General features: G+C 33.5%; 2 protein-coding genes across 2 annotated transcripts; one reads left to right on the top strand and one right to left on the bottom strand.

Moving 5' to 3' along the window:
- The first annotated feature begins 325 nt into the window (after positions 1 to 325).
- Positions 326 to 3,196, top strand: LOC110659171 (probable protein phosphatase 2C 23). Its single transcript, XM_058144082.1, has 4 exons — positions 326 to 2,136; positions 2,229 to 2,342; positions 2,433 to 2,697; positions 2,795 to 3,196. Exons 1-4 carry the CDS (start codon positions 520 to 522, stop codon positions 2,908 to 2,910), a joined length of 2,112 nt encoding a protein of 703 aa, XP_058000065.1. The 5' UTR covers positions 326 to 519; the 3' UTR covers positions 2,911 to 3,196.
- Positions 3,197 to 6,608: 3,412 nt separating this feature from the next.
- On the bottom strand, positions 6,609 to 11,471 carry LOC110659170 (pectin acetylesterase 5). The gene is made up of 12 exons (XM_021817036.2): positions 11,030 to 11,471; positions 10,864 to 10,946; positions 10,293 to 10,422; positions 10,131 to 10,210; positions 9,899 to 9,988; positions 9,484 to 9,608; positions 8,940 to 9,000; positions 8,514 to 8,567; positions 8,294 to 8,371; positions 8,096 to 8,201; positions 7,368 to 7,513; positions 6,609 to 7,152 (listed from the first exon to the last, which is right to left on the bottom strand). Exons 1-12 carry the CDS (start codon positions 11,229 to 11,231, stop codon positions 7,045 to 7,047), a joined length of 1,263 nt encoding a protein of 420 aa, XP_021672728.2. The 5' UTR covers positions 11,232 to 11,471; the 3' UTR covers positions 6,609 to 7,044.
- Positions 11,472 to 12,724: the final 1,253 nt, after the last annotated feature.

Below are 12,724 nucleotides of genomic sequence, written 5' to 3'. Positions count from 1 at the left end.
ACTTTTTAAATATATTACTTAGATAATATTCAAATTAATTTAAAATAAATATTATATATTTTTTCTTATAAAACATTCAAAATATCCAAATATTTTTTCTCAAACGCGTTTTTTTAATAAATATTAATGGCCAAACAACACATAAAAAACATGATATATATCATGCATTTTACCTTTGACTTTTGTGATTCCAGTTCAACATTTTCATTACCACTTTCTGCACGCGCTTCCCATGGTCAACTTTCCAATAAACGCTAGAATAATATCCGTTAGCCACTGCCTATATTAAATTAATAATAAATAAAGCCCACAATTCTCTCTCTAAAAAGTCAACCCCCCTCCCTTCTTCTCTCTCTCTTATTCATCATTCTCTTCTCTACTTCTTCTTCTCCTGCTTTCTTTCACTTTGCTTTTTTCCGCAAAACAATGAGAGATCAAATTTAGTCTCTTCAAATCCCAAGAAACAACCGTCTGTTTATCTATATATCAATCTGCTTTTTTCTTTCCCCTTTGAATTTGATGGGTAACGGCGTTGCCAAAGTTAGCCACTGTTGTGCTGCTGCAGGGGACATCTCCAATCGGCATGACATCGCCGTTTATGTCGGCGACCACCTCCACAAGGGACTGGGTCATTCCTTCTGTTATATACAGTCCGACCCAGCTCGCTTATCCAACCCAAAAATCCACTCCGAGGAAACGACAACGTTTTTCTCTATCTCCGGTGCCTCTGTAAGCGCTAATACTTCAACGTCTCTCAGCGATGCTTGTCTCTACAGCTCTAGTTTGGATGAGGCCTCCTCTTTTGAAAGCTCCGATTCTTTCGCTTCCGTCCCTCTTCAGCCCGTCCCTCGTGGGCAGCTTCAATCCGGCTCTGCTATGCTCGTACCGGGTTCGAGTCCAATTGAACGAGGGTTTTTATCGGGTCCCATCGAGCGTGGGTTTCTTTCGGGACCCATTGAACGTGGGTTTGTGTCGGCACCTATTGATCGGGGCTTATATTCCGGTCTGATGGAGAAAGAAAAAGAAAGGGAAAACGGCGGCAAGTTACAGAGGAGTTTATCTCATGGGGGTATTGGTATTGATGATGTCCAAGTTAAAACCAAGAAGCAAAGCTTGATAAAGACTTTAAAGAGAGCAATATCGAACACCATCTCTCGAGGGAAAAAATCTATAATGGCACCGATCAAAGGTGTTAAAGAATCAGTTTCAGCTGGAACTGGCGAAAACTTGAGCGGTAGCAGTGCTAATTTCAGTGCCCAGGCGAGCTCCAATAATGATGTTGATGATGATAGTTTGTTTTCAATGGAAAGCCAGAATCTGCAATGGGCACAAGGGAAAGCAGGTGAGGATCGAGTTCATATTGTAATATCAGAGGAACATGGATGGGTTTTTGTGGGAATTTATGATGGCTTTAATGGCCCTGATGCTCCTGATTATTTGCTTTCCAATCTCTATACTAATGTCAATGAGGAGCTCAAAGGATTGTTATGGATGGACAAGTTTGAATCCACTTCAAAAACAGAGGAAACAAAGGAGGCATCACCTTCGATTGACAAGGAAAATCATCCATTTAGCACTAGAGATGAGGATTTCGACTTAAATCATTACTTGAAGAGAACCCAGGGAAAGAATTCGAGGCATAGGAGTAAAGGCGTAGCAAAAAGATGGGAGGAGAGCCAGAGGAGGTGGAGGTGTGAATGGGACAGAGAAAGAATGGAACTTGATAGGAAATTAAAAGAGAAACTGAATTGTAAAGGGTCCAACTCTAATGGGGTTAACCATTTCGATGTTTTGAACGCACTTTCCCAGGCATTGAAGAAGACTGAGGAGTCCTTCTTTGAAATTGCTGATAAGATGGCAGCAGAGAAACCTGAGTTATCTTTGATGGGTTCTTGTGTTTTGGTGATGTTGATGAAAGGAGAAGATGTTTACTTGATGAATGTTGGAGATAGCCGAGCTGTTTTGGCACAGAAATGTGAAACAGATCTTGGAATAGGGAAAGTAAACCAGGATTTGGAAATCATCAATGAGGAAAGTATGCGTGATCTCGAAGTCTTTGATGGTGATGAATTATACAGATTGAGTAGCTTGAGTTACCTTCAGCTTACCATGGATCATAGCACTTACGTGCATAAGGTGGGTGATCTTTCTTTGTTCATATCTACGTATTTTGTAATATGTAGTTTTTGTAATAGTTTGGTGAAGTAAAAGATCATTTTGTTTTCCAGGAAGTTCAGAGAATTAAAAAGGAACATCCTGACGATCCTTGTGCAGTAATGAATGAGAGAGTGAAAGGTTACTTGAAGGTTACTAGGGCTTTTGGAGTTGGCTTTCTCAAGCAGGTAATTCAAAGGTTCTCTTCTGAATATTTATTTCCATGGATATTTTCTTGTTTTAATTCCTAATAATCATGGAATCCCATATTTTGGCAGCCAAAATGGAATGATTTACTCCTGGAAATGTTTCAAATTGACTACATTGGAAACTCCCCATACATCACATGTCATCCATCACTATATCACCATAAATTAAGCTCAAGAGACAGGTTTCTAATACTGTCATCTGACGGGTTATACCAGTACTTCACCAATGAAGAAGCAGTCTCAGAAGTTGAACTGTTCATTTCTGCATTTCCTGAGGGAGATCCTGCCCAACATCTAATAGAGGAAGTTCTATTTCGTGCAGCCAAAAGAGCTGGTATGAACTAATCAAGAAAACAGTCTTCTAACAAGAAATTCTTGAACAGTATAAGTTCAAATGAAATCTAATCTAATGATTCATATATATTTTGCAGGTATTGACTTCCATGAGTTGCTTGCCATTCCACAAGGGGATCGGCGCCGGTACCATGATGATGTTTCTGTGATAATTATTTCTTTGGAAGGCAGGATTTGGCGTTCATCTTTGTAAATAAAGCAGAAGTTCCATTAATCCTATTAGCCTTGGTATTTCTCCTCATTTTTGGCCTTGGATCATAATATACCAACTAGGTTTTAGAGAAAAGAAGTTGTTGCTGCATATATCAAGTTTTTTTTTATACCGTAAAGGTTGTACAAAAAGTATTCTTGTTCTAGTAATTTAGCTATCTCGTAATGCAAGTCCTCCCTTATATTATCAGGTGCAATACAATTGGCCGTGACTGGTATTTGAACTTGAAATATCACATCCCTGAAGATGACTCCAGTCTCATTGATTATTTCAACCATGTTAGATTCCAATACTTTGCATATTTACTTTTAGTTTTGATATATTCCTTATTTGATGGCAACAAACGAGATATGGGAGTTACCAACACAATCCATTTTCTGGGTAAACTCCACAAAGAATCCTGAAAAGTGATTTGATTCTGTAAGAGAAGTCCACTAAGGAATCAGAATTTTTGTATGCAAAATCAATTTCATGCCGGACCAATCCAAACTTCAACTGGGCTTAAAATCTGTCTATTTTTATGAGACTCCAACGCTTCATGTATGTCTGCGTAGGATTGAAGTCGGTTTCACTTTTCTAATTTTCCAAATTTAGTGTGATATAGCAAAATCTCCTAACCACTTCTCTTTAGCTTCTTCAATTATTATTTAAAAAAAATAATAAAATATATAATTCCATTCTTAAACTTTACCAAAAAATTCTCTAACACTTTAAACTTTTAAAACGTCTCATAATATATTTTAATTCTTTAATATATTGATTAGGATTTGAAAAGTATTTCAAATCCACTTTACAAAAGTTAAAATATATCAGGAGACGTTTATAGAAATTGAAATATTTCATAAAACGTTTTAAAAATCTAAGTTCCCAGGAGATTTTGTTGATAAAACTCAGATTTAAAATAATATATTTGACTAAAAAAATTATTACAACTTAATTTCTAATATATTAAAATTCGATGATAATGTAGTTTTTAAATTATTAAATTTTAAAATAGTTTAATTATTCAAAATCTTATGCTTTCAAAGATGATAATATAAGAATTCAAAAAAATAATTTAAAAATAATAGATACGAATTCAACTTTAAATAAATAAAAAAAAGGGAGAACAGCTCACAAGTCATAAGCTTCATATAAAAATAAATTCAATTGTTAATGATGATAGATGGGTTTATTTATGATTTTATTCAAGTGGGTCTTCTTTAGAAAATTTGTATTTAATCTACACACATTATACTATCTTAATCATTCATTTAATTAACATTACACCATCAAAACTCACAAAAAAAAAAAATACTATATAGTATTTGGTGATAATATATAATTTTAGATGATATATTAAAAAAAAAAAAGATATGTAGAATTGTTCTATTCTTAAATAATTCTAAATGGTTAGGTTCTAAGATGGTTGAAAGAGCATAAGGGTTAAGTAGCATAAAAATCATATTTCATTAGCTAAACAATAATAAAAAATTGTACACAAAGGGAGTGTAGTTGGGATTGATTGTAATAGTCAATAAGCATCATCATTAGTTAGTTTTTAAATTAATACCATTTACCTATTAGATTACTCTATTTGTTATTGTTATACTATTTTACATTAAAAAAAAAAAGATATTAACAGCAATAGATCCGTGCTAATCCATCACAAAAATGTAGATTAGTGATGAATCACCGATAAACTCATCACTGATTTATCATATCGCAAATCCATCGTTCAAACTTATTAGGTTTTCAACAACAATCATAATCCATTGCTAATTCATAACTAATTTAAAAAATTAATTTTCAGCGATTAATTAGTGAAATATCTGATTTGATTTATTGCTAATTAATATTTTTACAACAAAATTTTAATCCGTCACTAAATCTGTTTCTAGTACTTATGCTTTTTTATAGTATTTTTTATAGTATTTTTTACATAATTAATTTTGACAAAAAATTAAATTTTAAATTTTTATTTTAAAAATGACTCTAATGCTATTTAATTAAATCTCATTTTCTACACCAAAATAGGGTATATTGGAATTGTCAATTGGTGAACATAATGTTTTTAAAAATGTGAGACAATGACCAACTTTTAATGGCAAAGAGCAAAAGAGACTGAGTTTTGAGCAAGCTTTGCTCATTGGTCTGCCTTTGTGGTGGTTGGAGATCTCTGTGCAAGAGGTGGAAGAGGTCATATAGTCAAATCTAATATGTCAATTAAAAATTAAAAAAAAAAAATGGAAGGTTCATAAAGGTTAATGTACTTATCCTATGAATTTTTAAGATATTATATTAAATTATTTATTTTTAATAAAAAAAATATAGTACTATTTATTATTTATTCAAAATAATATCATATTTTATTATTTATGAAAATTTCTACATTTTTTTTTTAAATTTTCACTTTTTGTTAATCTAATAAAATTTTGTAAAAAATAATTAGTTTACAAAAATATTTGCCAACTATTTAACGTAAAAGTGTTGGAAATTGATAAGTGAGGGCAGGTTTCCATATGAAACCGAAAATTTAGAACATTAAGACAATGAAATGTTCTGGAAACAGAAACGATAGTGATTTTTATTGTAGGTTGCTGGCATTTGAGAATTGAGAAGCAGTATGGGAATTGGATTGTTGAAGTGATTCTAATTCCACACGAGTGGACAAATCAGATTCCTCTGACTTTGGGAAGGTTCTAAAGTTTGAAATTTTGTGGTGAATTGACTCCCAGTTGGCATATCATCAAAGTTTGATGATTCCAATTTCACACCTCAAATTGTTAGCAACTTGGAATAGTGTAGGGTTGAAATTTTGACAAGGGTTTAAGGTCCAGAGTCAGAGAGACTACTTTGAGCAGAATAACGAATAGAGGTCAATTGCAAAATTATCCATACGTTCAGATATGGCACACTTTTCACATGCAATATCTTATTGTTCTTAACTTTCAAATTCAACTGTATCCCTTCTGTTTTACACTTTAGTTACTTACCTTCTAAACAAAATATTAGTTTAAGCTTTGTTTGTTTTTAAAAAAAAAAATATTTTTAAGTTTTTAAAACATTAAAAAAATGAGTTAATGAAATATTTTTCAAATTAAAAAAAAAATTAAGTTATTTTTTAATTTTCTAGACTTTAATAACATTAATAAAATGTGAAAACATACACATCATTAATTTGATATTATAACTAAATAATATAAAATATTTTCATAAAAAGTATTTTAAAATATATAAATTATTCTTCACAAAATAAATGAAAATACATATCTCTATTTGATCTAACAAGGGGAAGGCAACAACAGTTTTACTGGCAAAGGTAGATCCTGGAGATCCTCCGCCGAAGGATCAGTTTGACCAGGGCTCAAATCAGCCTTCACCGATCATCCTCCGCCGGAGGATCAGGTTTGACAAGGGCTCAAATCAGACTTCACCGAGCAATGATAAACTCAGGACCACCATACATAAACTTGCTAGTCAAAATAAAATCATTTTTATTTATTTTATTTATTTATTTATTTTTATTTTCTTCTGTCATTCTTTAAGTCCCAATTCTTTAAGTCCCATAGATTTAATCCCGTAGAATATACGAAACTTTAACCATTTCAAAATTAAAATGTTTAATCCAATACATAATTTATTACTCAATAATTATTTTTTTTTTAAAATTCATTACATCCTTATAATTTTATCTTAGATGGATAAAAATGTCCAATATTATTGCCACTATCATTTTTTTTTTGTCTGAATTTGGCCTGGCTTTGGTACAACAGGTTTTAGGTAAACGAGAAATCAAGGTTCAGTGATTTCAGGAGACATCGAAATTTAATGTCTAGGCCTAGTGAACTAATATTATACAAGAATACATTAAAGTATATTAAGCCATCAGCTTCAATCCCACGACAACACCTAGGCAGCATGAACCAACCCAAAGCAGCAATGTAAGAAATGTCTTCTCCCCAACTAATACTATTCAATTAACCATATGCAGTGTTTCTGCGAACCTCAACTTCCTTACCAGCATCTGGGATCAAGCCTTGGACATAGAAAGTTACAATTTCAAAGAGTGACGGTCAGACTTTAGAACAAAGAGTAACCCAAAGATGCTTCGGAAGTGCAGAGCTATTGCCGAAATCAAGCAAATTCCATGTTATAGCAAGTGGGGTTGCACGGATAAGGGCAGTCAACTTCGTTCACCACTCTACGGTTGAAGTACCAGTCACCTACGGCCTCTGCAATGGTCTGTTATAAGAGAGGACAACATACTTCCAAAATAAGACATCCAAATAAAAAGCAAACATCAATAACCTTGGTATTTTAAGCTTGAGCTATGACAGGCACCAAGAACAGGTCAAAACCATGGAGAAACATGGAGGGAATCCTTGGTGCTTAAGTAATAATCAACAAATATCATGAATTTATGCAAACTGATAAATAAAAGAATAAAATTTTCTCACCTTATTGTTGATTTTCGGAGAAGTAGGTGAATGCCATGTGTTAGCCATCCATGTTTGGCAATGAATAAAGCAAGAATTTATGAACATCCCCCCTTCCTTGTTTTGCTGGAAATCACTCAGTGCATTCAGCAGAGAACTACGGAAATCTGTATATGGTAAGTTGACAAGCAGAAACAATATCAGTAATCAGAAATAAATAATGAGAAACTAATATTGCTTCTTGATAATGTATTAGGCAACAAGATCCACAAATTGCAGGTATTTCATGCCATCTTTTATTTGGTCTGTGCCAGAATGCAGTTCTAAAGCAGGAGCAAGATAAACCAAGAACCCAAGTCTTTACCATTGTGCATGCACACACCATTCAGTGATCTCTCACCCATCTTATTTCCGAGTCCAAACTGTAACCTTCTAAGATAAGCCTAATACCTTTGATCATATCTTAGATGACCATAACAAATCCACTCATCATATTATTATGCCATAAAATGTAGTCTCCCAAATTCCAGAAAAGTAAAATATTTTCATATGGTTGCGTCCTGCCCTGTTGACCAACTTTCAGCCACTGAAAGTAAGGTCTTGCATGTTAACAGCCTGCTGCCACAATAGATATCAGAAAAACAATTTTTGTTTTTAAATTTTTGTTTCATCACTCTTGATAATGTTAGTTCTAAGATTTACTATAAAAATACCAAATTATTTGGGGTTCTAGAGTTGAAAACAATTACCTTGTAATTTCTCAATCTGACTAGGATTACAATACTGAAGGTTCATTCTGCACTTTTGCCAATGGCCGTGAGCATCTGATCCATCTGGTACCAAGATGTGTTGTATCTAAAGATTATGATATTAGCATATATACAGGATGCAAGGAAGCTCAAATTTGATAATGAGAAAACACAGAATTTGTTCTGTGGCTCAATTACCTGCCAATAATCATAAGCTGGGTTGACTAGGAATAGTGGCGTTCTTATGCCTTTAATAATTTCTTGAGGAAAAAGACACTGTAACAGCAATCAGCAAAATAACAGTCATCATGCATTGCAATTTAAAATGGAAGAGCAAATGTCACAACAATTTTATGAGACAAGGGGCCAATTTCAAAAAATGGGGAAGGGTTGTAATGTGGTTGAGGAATGGACCTGCCTTGGATGAGTCCATTCTTGAAGTACAGTCCTTGGGCAAACTTTTAGAAACACCCTGAAAGCATGGCAGATAAACTACATGATATCAACTACAACTGATAAATTTACCATCTTTATTTACATGAGACTTCATAACTGTCAATTAAAATAAACACAGAACTGCAACACAGGCACCAAAAAGAAAAACCCAAACTATACCAGATGCTAATTCAAATGATGAAAAGCTAGTTCAGATCTAATTTTAAATCAGTACACCACCAACTTATGTTTATCCATCACACGGAAGATCTGAATCATCATGCATATTATTTATGTAAATCACCCATTAGAGATAAATCAATAAAAATAAAGCAAGATTAGCAACTAAGCAACATCTAGACAGAACATATATATATATATATATATATATATGAAAAGGAAGCAAAACCTGAAGGTGGACAACATCATGGTAGAAAGATCTCATGGTGTAGTTTCCAAGAATATCTTTCCTGAAACAAAGCAAAAACAAAGTGCATTTTTTTTAATGTATTAAATTATATTTTAGAATATAAAGATCCACTAACAAGCCAACTCAAGGCATGCATAAATTTCTAGATTCCACGGCACTTTGATGTGGTATGATAGATCCTCAAAATATATATATATTCAGTTCAGCGGACGCATCTAACTTTTGATAAAAAAAACTAGGAAAACAAAATCTCTGCAGAAGAATTAAGTTGCTAACGTACTGTAGTTAATTCTACTATGATAAAAGAAAGGAGGATAGTGCAAAGGGGAGTTGGAAATTCCAAGGTGTAAAAAAGTAAACTTTGGGGAATGGGGATCTTTAAATCCACATAAAAATTCTATAATTAGAAGATGATTAAGAGCACATGGTACAAAAATACTATGACATGGGTATCACCCAACTCATATGACATGCTAACTTAAGATACTGAGGTGGAAAGTATCAGTATTCATATCAAACATACTCATCAAGGAAAAATCCTGCATCAGCAAGGCATTTTACAGTAGCATCCTTAGGCATAAGATCTCGAAAGTTATCACAATGAATAAGAGTTGCCAATCCTCCAGCAGAGCATCCTGACAGAAGAGCCTGCAAGGTTTTGGCATGAATCAGCACAAATGGACAGTACTTACAACAAATTGAATAATGTGTAGCAAAATTTATAAAATTTCAAAAATAAACTATTTGATAAAGAATAAAATAGGGAAAGAAAAATAATAAAGAAGCAAACAGAATAAACTCCCTGTAACAATCAGCGAAGAAGCATGACAACAAAATCACCTAGAAGTCAGAGTTTTCCATTTACAAAATCATGCTCAGGGGCATCTTATGTAAAATTTTTCCCCCTCAGCAAAAAACAAAGTACAAGCAAAAGCTACCTGATTGGCATTGGACAACCCTATTGATAAAAGTTCATCCATAACAGATTCCCAAATGAGCTGGCCACTGAAGTAAAGATTTGTGACATTCTACAAAACAAAAGACAATTATATATATATATATATATATATATATATATATATATAATGCTTATATAATGCTTTCTTTCTTCAGCAAAACGAATCGATTAATCAAACAAACTGCAGAATGCCACTAACTTATAAACCTAACCTTCAACTCACTTTCAGTATGGCCAGCAAAAGATGCACCATCACAGTAACGTATATAGACTTTGTTCCAGTTGAAGAAATCTAAAAGAAATTATAATACCCAGATGAAATTTCCCGCCAATATGAAATTTCAAAGAGCTAGAATTCAGCACAACGGCTTTACCAGGATTCTGAGATGGGTTCCGGCTCATTAATCCGGCAAAAGGAATCTGGCGTTGCATGTACTTGGAGGATCCTAACGGTGTCGTTTTTCGATGCAAACATGACTCTATGGTATTGCACCACCCTCCACCCTGCAGCTCGTCAAAATGTTAACCCTTTGTTTGGATCAAGAGGAGAAATTAAAGAAAGAAAAAATGAGAAGAAATTAAAAAGAAAGAATGAAGAGAAAAGAAAAGAAAGTAAATTCATTCCATGTTGTTATGTTATTTGAATAAGTTATGAGAATATAATTTTTTCTATGATAAAAATACTATTATTCCCTTATTTTTTTTCTTATATCTATATTTAAAAAAATATTTAAGCATTTTAATTATTATTTCTCATTAATTTTAAAAAAAAATTTAAATTAAAAATATTTTGAATTAAAATTTTTCTTATTTTTTTTAATTTTATTTTCTATTTAATATTAATCAAATTTCTTTTCTTTTTCTCTTTTATCCATTTCCCTGAATCCAAACAAAAGGTAAAACTTGAGAAGAAAACAACAAGAGATTAATTATGAAGAGAAAAACCTCAATGTGCAATAGCCAATTTCTAGAACCAGATCCAAATCCCTCCTGGAAATGGTAACCAGGCGAACTCCCATCTAAGCAAACTGCAATAAAAGCACAGAGAAATTACCAATTGAAAGCGAGTAACAGGAGAAGATAAGAGGAGATTGAGATTAGATTCAAGTACAAGCGCCTCTATCTTTGGCATTTTGCAGTAAGGTTAAGTCAACGAGATCTTCGGCAGTGCTGATATCGAGATCGTTGGTTCGTGAATCGAAAAGAAAATTAAGAGCGGAGATGAAAATGGTGAATCCGACGGCTGCAATCGCCCAATCTTTCTTGGCCCACTTTCTCCACCATAACAAGGAGCGAAGCCTAGGGTTCGCCATCGAAGCGGTATGTTTTTATGCAACGATATATAGAAATCGTGAAGAGAAGTGAGAAAGCTTCCACTGACCTGCAGTCTTACCCAACGCCGGAAGGAGGACTCTAACGGCGTTTTTTGTTGAAGGTCATGAGCAAGCTTCTCACCTCCCACACCCGGCGAAACTGAGCGCCGACTATCCCGGTTGCGATAAATTATACTTTAATTAATTTTAATATTGAGTGCCACATGATACAGTATTAATCTAATGGCCAGTTCAATTATACAACAATCCTATTTAAGCTTTAAAACATTTTAGAAATAGCGTTGGTTAAATTATATTTTTATTTAATTTTTTTAATATAAATTTATTTTTGTGATTTAGCTGTTCTATTTATTTAAAAAAAAAAAAATCTGAAACTTTTTTTACGAGTATTTTTTAAGAGAAAAAAAAAACATAAATTAAGCACATCAGTCCAAAGAAATAGACTATCATACATCAAATATCATGAGCAATTGTGTGAGCTACTCAATTGACATGCCTGCCAATCCAACTAATAGAGTAAGATACTCCTTGTTGAAATAAAAACTTGCAATCAAGAATAATATTTCTAAAATCTAATAGGTCTGCTTCCTCTAAAGACATAGCAAACACCACCAGTTACGAATCAACCTCAACATCAACTTGTGCCATATTATGATCAAGCAGCTAAGAGAGGGCGCCTCTAAAACTAATTGCTTTTGCAATTTGAGGAGAGACATAGCTTGGCCTGTGCCCACTTAGAGCAATAATAAACTCTCCATTACTATCACGGAGAACAACTCCAAAACCCATTATAGCTTGGGTTGCATCAATATTGCATTTGAATCTACCCTCATCTGGTCCAAGCCACTTTAAAGGAGAAACCAGCTTACTAGAGGAATAAGAGAAATGATTCTTAATATGTTTTGCCTTTTCCCATTACTGTAAATACTTAAGAGCGAAGGAAACAATCTTTAAAGGGGACTAAAACTTCTGTTGCCATAACAAATAATTACTAGAACACCAAATGCTCTATGCAATCATTCCAACACGAACGAAAATAGATGAAGCTCGTGTCTCAATCATATTGCAAAAGAAATCAAAGAAAGACATTGTTATAATAAGCACGCAAATCTAAGACACACACACAAATTGCACAATCACACAATATTGAAAAGAGAAGAAGAATAACACAGGATTTAACGTGGTTCAACTGTAAGGTCTATGTCCACAGGCAAGACAAGAGAAAAAAGTTATACTATGATGAAAAGAGCAAGATACAATCAATCAGAACTCTCAAACTCTAACCCCAGTGTGTTTCCCGAATATCTCACAACTTTACCACAAAGAGTAGAATATTATAATATTTATACAGGTCCATACTGCGGGAGTGTTGCCCCTGCACCTTGAAGGAGATCAGTAGTGGGCTTTGGGCTTGGACCTGTCGGCTCATGCCCTCCGCCACAGATCTCACTTTTAATCTCAATTGAGTAACT

This window comes from Hevea brasiliensis, chromosome 3 (genome assembly GCF_030052815.1).
Source record: "Hevea brasiliensis isolate MT/VB/25A 57/8 chromosome 3, ASM3005281v1, whole genome shotgun sequence".
In the NCBI taxonomy this organism is placed as follows: Eukaryota; Viridiplantae; Streptophyta; class Magnoliopsida; order Malpighiales; family Euphorbiaceae; genus Hevea; species Hevea brasiliensis.
The sequence above is the reverse complement of the archived record's forward strand: the minus strand, read 5'-3'. Positions and strand labels throughout refer to the sequence as shown.